This window comes from Oryza sativa, chromosome 6 (assembly GCF_034140825.1).
Source record: "Oryza sativa Japonica Group chromosome 6, ASM3414082v1".
Lineage (NCBI taxonomy): Eukaryota > Viridiplantae > Streptophyta > Magnoliopsida > Poales > Poaceae > Oryza > Oryza sativa.
Genome location: NC_089040.1, coordinates 29,152,850 through 29,170,594, shown reverse-complemented (window position 1 = coordinate 29,170,594; position 17,745 = coordinate 29,152,850). Strand labels below are relative to the sequence as shown.

Below are 17,745 nucleotides of genomic sequence, written 5' to 3'. Positions count from 1 at the left end.
TTGATCTACCACTCCTGGATTGAGATGCAATCTCGTTATGGCAAGTGAAGATGCAAGTTGGCGCATGTTTCAAGGAGGATAAGTCATGCACCTGAGATTAAAAAAAAAAGTACATTCAAGTCGTCGAGAGGGAGCCTCGCTCCTGTCTAGATCACAAGGTGATCAAATTGTCCGGCGAATTTTGCTACTATTGTACCCAACATACTAGGAGGTTATCAGGGGATCTAAGTACTTCGTTTTTGTGCACAAGAATTTTTCACGTTTCTGTTTGGATTCCAGAAATTAATGCCAGCAGATTCAGGATATTATTCCCATGGCGAGTTTGAAGTTTGTGCATCAGTTTCGCGTCTCTGCTGGGTTCCACAATGTCATACCAACAGATTTAGGATTTGTTCCCAATGGCGAGTTTGAAGTATGGTCTACCTCTTCTGGATTAAGGGTGTTATGGATTATAGTCCAAGTGACTATTTGGCGCACATTGATTTTATCATCACGAGGTTCTTTGGAGATTGAAGATTTTTATGCTACAAGGGAAATTCGTCTCAAGGTGGAGATTGTTAAATATGTGATCCGAATTTCGGGCCCACAATATATTCGGATTAGTTATCTAATAGGACTCTACTTTATAGGATTAGTTTCCTATTAGGGCTCCTAGATTTATGCTATATATATCCCTTGTAAGCCGCACGGAGAGAATGCGACAGTCCCATGTATCCCCTGTGTTTGTATCCAATTCCTCTATAGTGATCATTGCCGGTCGGCGCCCGTGGTTTTTTCCCGCAAGGATTTTCCACGTAAAATTCGTGTCTCCATTGTGCATCTATTTTCATAACACCCTCTCCACTAAATTACTCTCCTCATCTACCCAACATTAAGTGAGCAGTTTGCACCGATGATGAGCGAGCATGGATAAGAAACTTCACGGTAGATAACTAGGGTCATGTTTGGGAGATTTTAAGATTCTGAGAAGCAGCTGATTAGTAACCATGGTGCAGAATCGATTGCCCTTTCCAATTCAGAAACCTCCTATGAAGGCCGCAAGGAGGAGAGAAGATTTTTTTTTTTTGCGATGACATGTATAGGCATGACGATGTAAGCACAAAAGGGCTAGTTTGTCCGTGATCCTTGCTCGTCTTTTACTCCCATCAATTTAACCACCAAAACGGCCAAACCACCCACCATCATTACACATCTGCTCATGTAATCTCACTCCTCCTATTTACAGCTCTTCCCCTCGATCGCTATCTTTCATTTCATCACCGTGAGGGTCCATGTCTAAGTAGAGATGTGGTTGTGTGTAAGGGTATACGTCCCCCTCAACCTCTTCTACTTCCTTACTTCTCTAGGCTAGCTTAATTCGATAGCTCCTCGACCTAAACCCATCATCAGTTTGGCGTGGGAGGGATCAGGAAAGGGAGAAGCGTAGATGCGCCATGACTTGTCATCCTTAGTTGTTCCTGCTCGTTGGATGTGGTCAGCGATTCAGGGAGGACAAGACTACTCAACCAGTTTTGTTCTGCAGGTTTAAACAGGAGACTCCACATATGTCACAACATAAGTTGCATAAGGACCTTAAAATCACATGAGTTGCACAAGGACCTGTTTCCTGAGTAGTAACTATTCCTTCCATAAGCCTACAATACATCTATACCATGACATAAAATCACCGTCAGTGCATCTGCCAGCAAAGGTGGCATATGTCCTGGCAATACATCAGCCGATAAAATGTGCTCTCCCGACAGATATATGAAGTCCGTATTTATGCGAGAAGTGCCTTCCGAAAGCTACTTTTTGTGCAACCAGTGTAAATGGGTATATATTTGTGCAACTACATATGATTCCTGAGAAGCAGCTAGAGAAAGTCTTTGCAGTGGTGGATCCATGCTTAATTTGTGGGTCAGGTAACCCTACAAACCTTGATTTTTTTTTTTGACGTAACAAACCTTGATTTTCATATATGAATCAAAAAAGTCATAGAAATAACCCCGCTTAAATGCAAACTAGTAGTTATTGACCTAATAGGGTTAAATTCCTGGCTCCATCACTACTACTTTGCGTTGTTGAAACTTGTCTAAAATTTAATCTGCTACAAAATTATGCTCATCATACTAATTTTTCTCAAGAGGCCTATTCAGTTAGGCCCCATGGATCTGGATCCAAACCCAGATCGTAATTGGCTCTCCGATGAGATGCGAGCTGGCAGCACCACAACAATCTCGATCACCTCAGCATTATTTATACTTGCATATGACTCAAGTGAGATGTGCAGTAGGATGTTGGGTCTTCTTCTTTCTCCTCAATTTCATATCCATCTTTCTCCTTTGCTGGCTCATCAGTCGTCTAGGCCTCAAGCCCATTTGTTTGGCATGGGAGGTAGTGGGAATTTCCAAGGAGCTGATTCCATTGGTGGCAGAACAATGTAGGCAGTGCAAGCGCTAGCTAGGATTTTTTATTCGTGTATTCAGATAATCGGCTGAGGAAAGGGACGGATGAAATTTGGAAGGTCGGAACATCCGACAGCTACATAAGCATCTCATCTGCGCACAGCTCCAAATAAATTGAGATGCATGCATGGTGGTATGCCCGTATGAACATCTTCGTTGACAGGATTGTTGAGTACTCTCAACTATAACATCTATTGCTTCGTGTTTCTCACTGCATGGTGAGTGTATACTCACTTGTGCAACAAACAAACAAAAAAAAAGTTGATCACAAAGCAGCAATATTGTCAAAGAATTGTCCTTTGTCATGTATAAACTTTGTTTGAAATTTGGATGTACAGAAAATTCCGTGATCAAAGGTATACGGTCTGCTAGAGAGAACTAGATACCATCCGCGCGTGCATAAATAAATGCATGGCCTTACTAATCTCGAATCTGGATCGGGGATCCCTCGACTCTAATCCTCACCATATGCACATATAATGATCAGGTCGATCGATCTGCAATTCTGCAGCTTGGAAAGTAGTTGAAGCTACATCACTTCTCTTCACTCCCTTGTGATCTTCCCCATCTCACTCCTATGCATTTTAAGCCTGAATCATAATATGCCCATCCATATTGTTATGAAAATAGATGCACAACGGAGACACGAATTTTACATGGAAAACCCTTACGGGAAAAAACCACGGGCGCCGACCAGCAATGATCACTATAGAGGAGTTGATTCCAAACGTAGCAGAATCACAATGGGAACGTCACCCCTTCCCGTACGGCTTACAAAAGTATATATAGGAGTGTTGATGGAAAGCACGAGGCCTGAGAGATCTGCTTAACTCCAGTGGTCGTTAACAAGGAGATAATAGCAAAACACCTAATAGGAAAAGACTTGGACTCCTACTATGTAACTAATCCAAATATATTGTGGGCCCAAATTCGGACCACATATTTAACACATATGTGTTTACAATTTGCACGCCCTCCTCTTCATAGACTCGCCCACCTCTCTTGTCCTATCCTCCATTTCCAGGAGGATTCATGATTGCTTCCCCTGTTCCCCTCTCTCTCTCTCTCTCTCTCTCTCTTCCTTCTTTCTTGTTTGGATAGCTTGTCAATTTAGACCATTTGGTATGGGAGGTATCGAGAGACATCAAGGAGCTATTTTTTTTTTGGTCACCTCATCGATTTTCGACACAGTTGCTTCGGCATGGGAGGTATTGAGAAACATGATGGAGCTACAGCTCTTCTTCGTCCAGGAGAATTCTAGCTCTGTCGTGGTTTGTTTGCTTCTATGAGATGAATAGGCTCAAGATGCCTGAGGAAGATAGCAGAAGATCGAAATGTTTGGAGGTCAAAAAAGAAGTAACGACATTTGAATTGGCCACACTAGTTGTAGGCATTTGATAGCTTGAGATGAACCAAAGGAACATAGGAGGATCATATCATCCTCGAGTGGCAAATTTCCACATCTATTACTGTATGATTATTTAGTACTTCGTAGTTAGTAGTGCAACCGGCAAAAATAAACCTGAATGGATCCAAAGAATCTGTCCAAAGTACTAAATTGGAGTTAGCCCTGTGAAGTGAAAATTTATCACTGCTGTGCTGACACATGTCTCACTAGTATGAGCTCATCTGCATACTTACAAACTGAACAAGAATAACTGCCTGCACTAATTTTGTCCATAATCCATGCTCTCTATGACTAGTCTATACCAAACGCATCGACTTTCTTTTACTCCAGAAGATTTTTAGTACTGCAATTTTAAGCCTGAAGAATATAATCCATCCACCCGAATTTATGTTAGTATTAAAGTTCTTCCTTGCAATCCTCCCATCCATCACTAGGAGGGATTCATATGTCACAAGACAAATGTCCAGATTAGTTGTGTCTCTTCTTCTTCCTCCTTTTTGTTTCCGCGAGCTCGCCAGCATCCAAACCCTATGGCATGGGAGGTACCAGGAGATAGAAAAGCCCATAATTTCTGCCATCAAGCTGATCCAAGTTAGTCTCAAGCCGGAAGGCTTTGAGCTATGGTAGGCAGCGGTTCGGCTGAATGAGCACTACAAAGCTTGGAAGTTCAAGGGTTTCTACTTGCAGCTTTGGGTGTGTTTGTTTCACGGCATTGACATGACAGCAGTTGACTTGGTTAAACAACTTAAGTTGCTTGAGACAAACTCAACCGCAGGGAAAAAATAATCAAGCACAAAGGTATCAACATTCGACGACATGTATAACTATATACATGTCAATCAAACAAATGGCGACTGCAGAATTATGTAGTTGGCATGAATTCAGTTTCATCACTTAACTAGCTTGTGCAGAAGAAAGAACTGATGAGAGGAGTAGATCGAGTCAACCTAGCAAAGCAAATCTCAAATGAAATTATTAGTTTAAATACGGCAAAAATGGCTGGAACGAAATCATCGACGTGTTAGATCATCTCCGCGGATCTACTCCCCTTTTGTACTCAATTCGGTATGCATGTATCAGGGACTTTGACAATTTGGACGGTGCAGAAACGAGATATGATCATCCCTTCCAAATCGACAAGCCTATAAACTTCACGAGGATGAGTACCGTTCATCACGTCTTCACACACTTTGTCCATTGGGCCAGAGATATTGAACTAGCCAGGCTTTGATACCAATTGTAGGATCGTAAAGGGTCTCTCCCACCCCAAAAGCTAGCCTATAAGTTGGTATATGTGTGCAGAAAAATGTAACTTTGCACTGGGTTGCACAACATCAGGTCTTTCATTCATGAAGTTGGCACTTATGCAGCAAAATGTAAATCTGTGCGAATTTGTGCAACATCAGGTGTTTCATGGGATGCAGCTACTGCTAGAGAAAACTGTTCTTTGTGCTGTTAAATCTTGTCTAGAATTTAATATACTAGAAAATAGTGCACATTATAGTCTCTGTTCCTTCATTATGGTCATGCTGACGACAATTATAATAAACCTTACTTGACTTAGTCCTGTAAAATTGAAAAATCATCACTGCAAGCATGAAGATTTAGCCTGATGCTTCACTTGACTGGGCTTTCATCTACATGCTTGCAGCCTGAACAAGTGCAACTGCCTGCACAGCTGCAATAACATTGTCCATAATTCATGCTCACTGTACCAAATGCATTTATTTCCTTTAATTTTAGAGTGCTCCAGCCATTTTCACCCTGAACTATTCACCCACCGGAATTTACGCAGCCAACTAAAATCTTCTTTCACCTCTTCTTTTACAGCTCTTCCTCGCAACCTTCCATCCGTTGTGTCTTCGCGAGAAGAATTCATATCACAAGAAAAATGTGCAGAGTTGTTGCTCCTCTTCTTCCACCTCCTCCTCTTTCTTCTAGCTAGCTCTCCAGCATCCAAACACAATTGTTTGGCCTAATGGTATGGGAGGTATCGGGAGATAGGAAAGCACAATCCCATTGGACCCGAGCAGCTTCAAATACGCTGCGGGTTGTCATGCCTATGTGGAACAAAGATGGACAGCGGTTGGGCTGAAGGAGCACTTCAAGGCTTGCCAGTTGTGTAGTTTACTTTTGGGGAGGGTGCAATTCCAGGACAAGCCTATCTGGGGATCGTTAGCGCAGCCCTGATGACGCTATTTCCTGTGGTTAGTGGCACTAAACAGGTGTTGACGGCCGATCGATTACGGAGACGGGGTTTACCACATCCTGATCGGTGCGTCCTGTGTGATCAAGGTGACGAGACGATTGATCATCTCTTGGTCGCATGTCCGGAGTCGCGTCAACTGTGGTGGTTCGCACTCAGAGCAATTGGTTTGTCGGACATGCTGCCATTCAACGAACCCTCCTTCATCTCATGGCTTTGTGACAAGAGAATGAAGGTTGCCAAAGCTCAGCGACGAGGATTCGACACCATCACAGCCTTGATAGCTTGGACTATCTGGGAGGAGCGGAACAACAGGGTCTTCAACCAACAGCAAAAGACCTGGGTCGAAGTGGCAAAGGTTATGACGGCCGAGGCCGAGCTTTGGCGCTTAGCGAACGCGGCCATGCCGGAGCTACCTCTACTGACCACGGAGTGGCGGTCACAAAATTTAGTAGGAGATTAGGCCTTAGAACTTTTTATCCATCCGGTACCCTGTCCCCTTCTTTATTTTCATTTTCAAATCTCTATAAAATAAACTTTATTTCTCTTAATATAAAGATGCACAGCTTGCGTATTCCAAAAAAAAAAGAAAAACTCTTGAGGCTTTCGGTGTTTTACATTTCGAGGCCTAAACAGCAACCGAGTTGCTCAGGCATATTGAATTGATTTGGGGTAGGCAGTAGGCTCTAGATGATAGGGATTCTCAAGCATATGGTATCAACAACGCCGGCAACAACCTTATATGAAAAGCACGATATAGCTTGGGAGTATGGAACGATGTAGTAACAAGAAATCAATTCCATCATTCAGCTAGCTTGTTGATTGTTCAAAAGAAATAAATGACCAGAGGAGCTAGCAAATAAATTTATGTCAACCAAGGAAAGACAATCTGAAACGAAATTATCAACAGGATTGCATATTTCGGAATGCCAGAAAAAAAATCGGGAGGGGAGGGGGGAAGGGCGGGCCGGTGCGGAGAACCGATAGATCCGAAATTGCAGAAATTTTGGTCTGAAATAATTTGAATGTGAATAGTTATTGCAAATTCACAAAAAAAATAAAGGAAATATACATGATTATCAACGTAAATACAAAGTTGGTCGATATGCCTTAATGAATGCATCGATGTTTTTTCATCATCTCACTAATTAAATTACTTTGCTCTTCCATGTAACAGTCTCTGCTCGTTTTAGATACAACTAACAAGTTATAGAAAAATGAATGAAGCAAAAAAAAAATAAATCATGAGTAAAACTTATATATATATATATATATATATATATATATATATATATATATATATATATATGTTCTTAATGGTTTAAAAACCAATGGTGAAAAATAAAACTATAATAAAAAAACAAAATCAATCATAAAGTTATGTTTTAAAATTTAATTTTCGATCTTGACTAATAACCTAAGCGGACGAGTCGAGAAATCCTGATACGGAGATGGCAATCTCCCATGGCCTCCTCTCCTCTCTGTCCTCATGTCCCAATCGATGATGTTCCCGGGTTTCAAGTTTAAGTCTGCCAGCGAAATGAACATAGCTCAAACTGATTAAGTTTCTTGTGATGGAATAAGCCCACCCGAATTTAAGTCATAGACTTTTACACAAATGCTTATATTTATGGATAATTATTCTTTCAGTTACAAGTGATGTATCCCTCAATAGTGAGGCGTCTATGTTAACTTCGTCAATCTCAAGATATGTCGGCTCAGTCTTCCGGAAGTGCTCATAGAGATAGGGTGTAAGTGTATGTTCATAGGAGTGAGTGAGCGTCTGCGGTTGTACTGTGTTTCTAAAAAAAAAGTTTAAGGCTGATAATCCATGCCCAAAAGAACTAGTTTGTACCATGTGATAGGTCATAAATATTTAATACTTTGGACAAAATTTAGGCGAACCCACCACCCACTCATCCACCAGACTTTGATCAGTGGCGACTTTGGCATGTCGAGTTGTTTTATGTTTGCCTTGTTTTATGTTTGCCTTGTTTATCTATAATGTTGCCTTTTGTGGATATTCTCGTCTATAATGTCAAACTAGAGTCCCACTTGTCCTTCCGTCTTGTTACTATAAAAACCTTTATGTGTGTCCTTCTAAGGGTCCATTTGGTACACCTCTAGCTTCCAACTCCAACTTAAGTTGGAGTTGTGTCAAACGGTATAGATTTTTATTTTTTTTTGGAGTAGAGTTAGCATAATTGCTTCACAAAATTGTACTACGGGGGTGGAACTGGGTGTTCCTTGCTCCTTCCTTCCTTCTTTTGGCTAAGCTACCTCCGGCGATCTAACCCAATCATCATCAGTTTGGAATGGGAGGGATCAGGAGAGGGAGAAGCACCACAGGGTTGTCTTGCACGAATCTCGGCTTTGTTATCGACTGTGGATGGTTTATAGGAAGAGATCGGAGATTCAACTTAAGAAGCATTTCCACAAGTTGATGATCAAGATCTTTCAAGGCAAGATGCCCATGTCACTCTGACTGAATTTCAGAGGGACCTTGAGTAGATTGTGGTGCATTCCATGGGGTGCTCTGAGAATGTAGCTGTGCACGCATTTGTGCTGCAGAAACATGGCCACTGAGATGCAGCTATAGCTATGCCCAGAAGCTCAGTGGTGCTAGGATAAGTTGGTGTAACTGTGCAGCAAAATGTAAATTTGCATTGTGCTTGCACAACATCAGGTGTTTCATGAAGTTGGAACATAAGCAGCAAAATGTAAATCTGTGCGAATTTGCGCAACATCAGGTGTTTCATGGGATGCAGCTACTGCTAGAGAAAACTGTTCTTTGTGCTGTTGTATCTTGTCTAGAATTTAATCTACTAGAAAATAGTGCACATCATAGTCTCTGTTCCTTCATTATGGTCATGCTGACGACAATTAGAATAAACCTTACTTTACCTTTTTTTTAGATAATGAAACCTTACTTTACTTAGTCCTGTAAAATTGAATATCATCACTGCAAGCATGAAGAAATGCTTCACTTGACTGGGCTTTCGTCTACCTGCTTGCAGTCTGAACAAGTGCAACTGCCTGCACAACTGCAATAACCTTGTCCATAATCCATCTCACTGTACCAAATGCATTGATTTCCTTTAATTTTACTCCAGATTTTAGAGTTATCCAGCCATTTTCACCCTGAACTATCCACCCACCCGAATTTACTCAGCCAACTAGTCCCCTTTCACCTCTTCATTTACAGTTTTTCCTTGCCATCCTTCCATCCGTCTTCGCAAGAAAATTCATGTCACAAGAGAGATGTGCACAGTTGTTGTTCGTCTTCCTCGTCATCCTCCTCTTCTTCTAGCTAGCTCTCCAGCATCCAAGCACAACTGTTTGGCCTAATGGCATGGGAGGTATCGGGAGATAGGAAAGCACAATCCCATTGGCCCCTGGCAGCTTCAAATACTTTCTCCGTTTCATATTATAAATCATTTGACTTTTTTCTACGAAAGGACATATAGTGTAGTGGTTGCAGTAATATGAGTAGCAACTCAAGGTCCTGAGTTCAAACAACTTATAATATGAAACGGAGGACGTCCGTTGCAAGTCCATGGTCATGCCTCTGTCGAACAAAGATGCCTCGATGGACAGCGGTTGGGTTAAAATAGAGCAACCGAGTTGTTCAAGCATCTTGAATAGTTTGCTTCCGGTCCTCCTGTCCCCTGCTGGTTTTTGGTTTTCCCTGCACAGACCCTTTTAATTCTCCTTAATACAAGAATACGCTCCTTGCGTATTCCCGAAAAAAAAAAAGACGGATCAATAAATAGTCTTACAAACTACCCACCATCCCTGTCTTTACAGTTTACATAGCTTCCATATATCTCAATATCTCATCTCACTCCCTTTATTTATACTTCCAGGTATTCCTTTCCATCTTTCACCTCCATTCCGTAGAAGGAAGGATTCATGTGTCTCGGTATGCAAGGGCTGTGCTGTGCAGGAGTGGTTGTCATTCTCCATCTAGACATCCTTGTTTCAGTTTAGCGTTGGAGGGAGGGATCAGGATTCAGGAGAGGGAGAAGAAGTCCTTCTCCACCTCGTCCTCTTTGGTTTTTAGTTTGGCATGGGAAGCACAAGGAAAAGGAGAAGCACGCAATTCTTCTCTTCCCGTAATCTCGGCTTTCTCATTAGCCGTGACTCCGGCCGTTCCAGCGGATAGCGATTCGGCTTAACACCCCTATCTGACCACTGAAGGTCCGGTGGTTTAAACGCGAGTTGAACAAGGAATTTAGATGGATTATGATGATACATTCTATGGGGTGCCCGGATACAGCAGCCGTGCGCAATTTGGTTTGGATGGATTGTGATACATTCCATGGTGTGTCCGGACACACAAGGTTGTTTGCTAAGAAATAGCTACTGTCGAAGCACCAACAGGGGAAGACAAGCTTCCCAAAATCAGTGTGGACTCGAGAAAAGGGGTCGCAATGAAGCTAAAGCACACAGGCAAATTTGAAATCACAAAAACAGGGGAAATTTTATGGAAAGAAAAACTTGAACATCTTTGATCAATCAATGTACACCATACAAACTCATCATATAGACTTTCCAGGACAGCTTTATGGAATCAGCACAAAATGAAAGTGAAACCCAAAGCTACAACTCCTGTGGTCATTGGAAGTAAGTAATCAATGGCGTACAACCTTCTTCCATTCCTTGTTCGCAAGGAAAAACGCAAACAGCCTTGAGCCCTTGAGTCGATTACAGGAAAAGAATACACAATCATGATTAGTAGGTTTTCAAGTGAAAACCACACCTCGAGCTTGGATTATCGAGATGCAGGCACCCAATGGTGGGCTGAGTGTGGTACAGAGCCGGATCGTATAAGACTGTTAGTAGAAACTCGTTTATCTGTATATTGCTACAAAATGTCAGGCTTGACATCGCTGTTCAGCTAAGAAATCCGAGGAATGTCTAGTCTCTATCTGTTGTATGCATGTGATCTGAACCACCGCTAGAATCCGCTCTTGCTGGAGAACCCTTGTACCTTACTATGTTTCTATAGAACCTGCAAGTGGAGTCAAGCAAATGTACTAAGATAATCTGGGATGTAAACAGTAACTGATTTTGCACAAGTCAGTTGAAAAATGGACTTGGGGAGGAAAGAGCTAATTACATATCCAACTCGTGTTCTTTTTTCTTGATTTCATGGGACCAAAGGGCAGGATCAACATTCTTAGGCAGGGACTCCTGGAGTTGTGACCTCTCCCTTAACCATTGTTCGGCTTTAGTGCACTCACTATCAACCTGGACAGAAACCGATAGTCAGAAACACAAGTCAGCCACAGCATTGTATCGCGATGCTTTACACAAGACAAATACAAACAAGTAAAGTTGGTTCCCAGTTAATACTTTGAGTATGTGTTTATTAGAATAGTTTCATTTTAAGACCATCAATTGTTTCCGCTCTAAAATCTATAGTTCTACACCTCATCATATGATCCAAAAGGTCTTATCTTCATTTTTTTTATCGTACATAGTTACGCATTCGTAAAATCTAATCTATGCGTGCGCACGGATTAGTCTTACGGCGCGACGCCTGCCGAAGCCGTCCAATTAAAGTCATCACGTACGCGCGTATGCATGCATACTTTTAAAATTTTATATCCACGCTTTTAGCCTGAGAGTCCAATGTAAGTCTTCCTAACTTATATAGTACTAGTCTATTTTAAATTTTTGATGACTTATATATTTCAAACCATGTATTATTTTTAAGATCCATTTTATTCATTGAACTCTACTCAAAATATATGATAAAATGAGTACAATATTGAATATATTAAAATATTTAAATGTAGTTTACGTAAATGGTAAAAGCAACTCAGCTCTACAATGGAAGTAACTTTTTATAGCATTAGAAGTGATTACGTATATATGTTAAAGCAAATATCTTCATAGGTAAAGTGTAGATTCACAAGTAAATACATGTTTTTTTTATTCAAGATAAACCATATATAGAGAGAGATTATTGTTTTTCGATAAAAACAATGTATTTCATATAGGAAGTAACTCTTTAGAAAATAGAAGTGACTATTCACAGCATTAGAAGTTACTACACTCCTAGAGGTAAGTAACACTGAAAAAAAATAGAACTAATTTTTCAAGGTGTTAGAAGTAACTTTTTTATGGTATTAAAATTAAAGGAGTTAAAGATAAGAATAAATTTTAAATAATCTGAATATATTTAATATTGGACTCGTTTTGTCATATATTTTAAGTAGACTATGATGGTTTGATCAAATCTTAAAAATAATATACGGTTTAAAAGATATAAACTATCAAAGGTTTTAAAACTACTAGTGCGATGTGCTATATTCTGGAGAATGTTAACCACATGGTGCTAATAAGTGGATGTGCACTGTATAGATACGTCCTTTTTTTTCCAGAAAGCTGTGCGTAGGTGGGCAGGGACGCGGTGTTTCTATTTTCGGTAAGTATGTTGAGTCACTGCTTAGGATTAAAGCGCTATTGCACTTGTTGTAGTCACGTCCTTACACATTATATATGTGCTGAACTGCTGAAATTTATGGAATCACATACAGATGTACTTAATCAGAGTGCACAAGAAAAGAAGGGTAATGGTTACAGAACTTACAGCCTCTTGCTCAGGTGTGGGTAATGATTTGGCAGCCGTCTTGTGGTCAAGAATGAACTTCAAAAGATCCCTTGTGGCTTGACCTCTGACCTCCTCATCTTTACAACGATTTTCAATGGGATCTACAAGCTTTAAATATAAAGCAAACATAAGAAAATGATATGATGGTGAGGTGAAAGATAAAACAAACAGATTAGACCTCCGAGATAGATGCTCTACCAGGATTTGGTGCAAAATAGAAAAGACACTCATAGAGTTCTAGGCACCGACTACTGCAAATAGGATTGCCACTCAAAAAATAATTCAATCCAAATAACGCTCGTATCTTTCTAGATGTAATAATTAAAATACCTTTTATTCTTTACCATGTGCTAATTCACTATCCACAAATGCAAAATTGTATAACAGCCATTGAGTTGCCATGTTTTTTTTTCTGGAGTCAGCCTAAGCCACATAAGAAAATTACTCCTTTCAATCTAGCATCAGCTACCCATATGATATAAATCAAACAAAAAGCATATTCAAACCAAGTCTAGTGCAGCAAGAGACTATCAAAAAGAAATAGTGATCACATCATCATGGTTTTAAGAATGTGCATTAGGATGGAGTGTACCATGGTATGTCAGTATGTCACAGAATAAACAGAGTACAAAAATTATACAATCGATGTCAGTCAAAAACCATAAAATGAAGCGAGAAGAATCATGAGATGTTACATATTTACATTAGCAGGAACTGGAAAACAGTTCTGGAAATAAATACCCAGAAAGAGATTATAAAAGTCAGTATGTAGACAGAGATGAGAATATTGTTTTTACCCTTTTCAGCTCCTCAAGTTTACTATTGTAAACTGCTTCAGTCTCATCATCACCTTCTTCATAAAGCCAATCTTCAGTCTGTTGTAGACTGAGTGAGATTTCTTCTCTTTCAGAATCAGTTGCAAAGCTCCGATACCTCTCGGAAAGCTAGAAAACAATATATCAGCCAACAGAACTTTGCACTTCAAAAGGAAGATATAGTTAACATTCTCATATAGCCACCTTATTGCGAGTATCATACACATAAGATTCCAATGCGTTCTTCCTTTCTTTTGTCCGCTCCATGAGTTTATCCTGATAAGCAAGTTGTGATTCTTGCTCTTGAGCTTCCAGCAATTCCTGATTACTCATTGCACCATAAATGGACTGAACAATAGGCAATTGGATTAACCTTTCGCTTCTTGACTTATCAACCTGTTGCCCCTTCACATAATAACAGTTGAGACACCTAGTTAATTGGGCATAACTGAAAGACCACTTCTTAAAAGTTTTGAAGTATGTAGTTTGTACTTTGAGCAGGAAATATTCATATTCCTTTTCGATTTCTCAACATATAACTAATTCCAAGATATATTCTACCAATTAGCTGTATTAACAAGTTGTTTGCGAATTCACAATTCTAATAGTTAAAGATGCACAGCTATACCCAACCAATAGGGATAAATTATAATCAAAAGACTATTGCTAGTTGCTATACAGCATTTATTGAATTATACACCAACACATACTACCATATCAGCACAGTGATTATAAGAGCACAATGCATAAGTTTTAGGAACACGTATATGGCAGTAATCTAGGCTCAGTTTGCACAACAAGTCCTCACCATTTCACCATTGGAATCCACCTCCATAGAGTCAGCAGAATGTGCATCGCTTTGATCATCATCAATCAGCTGAGGCAGTTTACAGGTCAGAAGTTTACATTAAAAAAAAAGCTGCCAATTACTATGAAAATTGATACTTACAGCAGCTGATTCCACTGAAACAAGTCCATGGAGATTTAACCGAATTCTTACTTTGACTTTAGACTTTTCAGTATGTGCTTGGAAAGGGCCAATCTGCAATAACATCACTTCAAATAGTTAGAAGAAATTATGTAGCACATCAACACCCCACTATTTCAAACTGTAAGTGTATCTTGACTCGATTCATGGCAAGAAGATTTTATGCCACAAATCCAGCTGATATGCAAGGTTACTAGAGGTTTCAGAAGACAGAAGATACAATATATCAATTATCCATCTATCCATCCCTAGTTACCAAACCATGAACAATATATGCCCAAATTAATGGATGAACGCATAGAACTATTAATCTATCATCATGAGAAGTAGTGGCCTGACTTCCAAGGAAGAAAATAGAACTTGAAGAGTACGGCACTGATCTTTCAGTACAACAAACCCACTTAGATGATAGTTCTGAATATGCTACCAGGGATACAACAAGTTCTGACTGGAAAGCTGTTATGAAGTATTTAAAACTAAGTACCACTGTATCTTGTTGCTCTACACAAGAATACTTCATTAGTGTGAATATACACTACAAAGTCTTACAAAATGGAGTTGCAAAGTGTGCCCTCAGAATGTTGGTTCATAATATATCTTAGATTATTTTTTGTTTATTATTCTCTCGTTGATTTCTCAAAAAATAACAGCACTCATACTTTTTTTTACAGTGGATCACAGGCAAACTAACTTGAACACATGCTTGTGAGCAAGACTTGCTACAGTCTAATATCACCATCATACAGTCATATTATGGCTCACAATCACAAGATTGTTTCACCATCATAGGAATTATGTTCCTTATATAATAAGATGCAAACAAAAATATCCCACAAGGCACAGAAGAAGAAATTTTGACGACAATTGACAAGTGCCCAAGACATCTTATAGTCATAAGAAGGGAGATAAATGCCCATCAAAATTTCTATAGAAACAAAGGCACAGTGAAATAAAACATTGCTCCCTCCATCTCTTAATATTGGTTTCCATGGGATCTGCGCACTTGTCCTTTTGAAACTTTATCTTAAACATGTGTATAGAAATTGACTACACAAAAAGAATGTAACTGGATCTGTAGCATTCCATGGCTATTATTTTATTTCTGCTAGTGTACTAATGGTAAAAGGCCAAAGTCTTTGTGAGAATGAATACTATCTTTTGAAGTTACAGTGTTAGAAATAACAGATGCAAAGACCTAAATAAAGCACAATAGATATCCAGATCAAAAGGTTATAAGCATATAATGTGATCATTCTTTTATCAGATAAAGAGAGTAAATAGCATACCTGGAAAGCACCAATTTTTGTTGAGGTACCAGGAGGCAATTCATTCTCATCCACATAAAATGCATCCAGTTTAAATTTGCTGTTCTTATGCAGAGTAACGACCTTCACACTGGGAAGGGGATGACCTCTCTGGAATAGCGCGTTACTTGGTAATGTTGAAATTGGGCCTTCACTCGTGCAAAATCCTATCGAAGAAGGAATTGCATCTTGGACCTGACATACACCAAATGTATCAATTTCCGCTACATTGAAAGCAATCCAAATACCGTATGGAACTTTTTTTTTTCATTGCAAGTGCATGGAGCTCAAAATGCCAAAGATTATAAGATTGAAAAAAAACCTATACCTCATATTCTCGAACGCGGAATGTGGGACTAAGCATTGCGCACTGCAGTGCACACCCCCGAGCCACACATTCACTGGCATTGAGCGTGCGACTAGGCTCCCTTCTGAAGAACCCTGCAAGAATTCTAGCAATAGCAGGTACCCTTGACCCTGACCCAACGAGCTCCACAGAATGCAGCCTGTCAAATCCGATCCTTGAACCCTCCATAGCCTTCTTGCATGGCTCGACAACCCTCTCCAGCAGCCCAGCACACAGTTTCTCAAACTCCTCCCTCCGGATCATCCCCCTCACATCCTTCTCCTCCATCAGGCACTCGATATTGACCACTGCTTCCGCATTCGCGCTTAGCACTTTCTTCGCCTTCTCACATGCCGCCCTCAACCTCATGCTTGCCTTGACATTCCCAGTGACATCTATCTTATACTTGTCCCTGAATTCCTCCGCAAAATGCTCGAATAGCACCTCATCAAAGTCCCTTCCCCCTAGGTCCGCATCGAATCTGTGCGACAGCACCTTCATCCCGGAGACATCGAACGCGACGACGGCCACCTGCGTATCGCAGTGACCGACGTCGACGAACGCGACGTACGTGGGACCACCGGGGCCGCCGAGGTCGGAGCGGTAGAGGCCGTAGCCGAGGGCGGTGGCGGCGAGGTCGTGCATGAGCCTGAGAGGGCGGAGGCCCGCGACGGCGGCGGCGTCGAGGTAGGCCTGGCGCTGCGCCTGCGTGAAGTAGCAAGGGACGGAGATGACGCAGTCGGATACGGGCGCCTCGAGGTCGGCCTCCGCGAGCTGCCTGAGGTACCCGAGCAGCATGGCGAGGAGCTGGGTCGGGGAGAGCGCGATGCGGCGGCCGATGTGGTCGACGTGGACGAGGACGCCGCCGCCTCCATCCGCGGAGGAGGCCTCGACGGGGAAGGGGAGGCGCGAGAGGTCGCCGCCGCGGCGGGGGAGCAGCGTGGGGCGGCCCGCGAGGAGGAGGAGGCGCTTGATGCTGGAGAAGGGGGCGTGCGACGAGGCGGCGCCGGCGGCGTGGGGGCCGAGGAGGCGGGCGTTGTGGGAGAAGGCGACGGCGGCGGGGGACTCGCGGTTGGACTCGGCGTTGAGGAGCACGTCGATGCCGCGCTGCCGCGCCGCCGCGGCGACCAGGGTGTCGTTGCCGACGTCGAAGCCCACCACGCTCATCGCGCCGCCTCCGACTCCGCCGGAATTGCGATCCGGGGGGATTCGATCGGGGGATGGGGATTGGGATTGGGATTGGATTAGGAGGGGACGGGAGAGAGCGGTGCGGCGGAGGGTACGGGGCCGCGCACGCCGGGGAGGGGGGAGAGCTGGACGGGGGCGTGTTTATTGGCTCTCTCTCTCTCTCTCTGACAGGTGGGAGGACATGGCTGCCTGCGTCCGAGATCCATTTTTTTCTCCAATTCGTCCTGTCATTTTGGAGTTGCAGTCTTGCAGATTATCATCAAATGGCCTAATCTCAGTTTTCAACAATAATAAAGGTGGATTATTATTGAAAAATTTATTTCGGGGGTTTTTTCCCCGATGCCCTAACAAAATTTTGATAATAATTAGACCGATGAGTGTGGTTTGATATAACAATTTATACCTTCATGCAAGAAATAGATTT

At 41.6% G+C, this 17,745-nt stretch overlaps 1 protein-coding gene across 4 annotated transcripts; it reads right to left on the bottom strand.

Moving 5' to 3' along the window:
* Positions 1-10,540: 10,540 nt before the first annotated feature.
* Positions 10,541-17,431, bottom strand: LOC4341853 (heat shock 70 kDa protein 16). Of its 4 annotated transcripts, none has more exons than XR_001547020.3 (9): positions 16,116-17,431; positions 15,770-15,982; positions 14,445-14,537; positions 14,304-14,372; positions 13,700-13,900; positions 13,478-13,624; positions 12,660-12,781; positions 11,181-11,311; positions 10,541-11,072 (listed from the first exon to the last, which is right to left on the bottom strand). XR_001547020.3 is itself a non-coding variant. In XM_015788770.3 (9 exons), exons 1-9 carry the CDS (start codon positions 17,298-17,300, stop codon positions 10,979-10,981), a joined length of 2,262 nt encoding a protein of 753 aa, XP_015644256.1. In that variant the 5' UTR covers positions 17,301-17,431; the 3' UTR covers positions 10,541-10,978. The 4 variants fall into 4 exon arrangements, 2 of the variants coding, with proteins under 2 accessions (XP_015644256.1, XP_015644257.1); XR_010742245.1 differs by having other exon boundaries at positions 13,700-13,891; XM_015788770.3 differs by having other exon boundaries at positions 12,660-12,788.
* Positions 17,432-17,745: the final 314 nt, after the last annotated feature.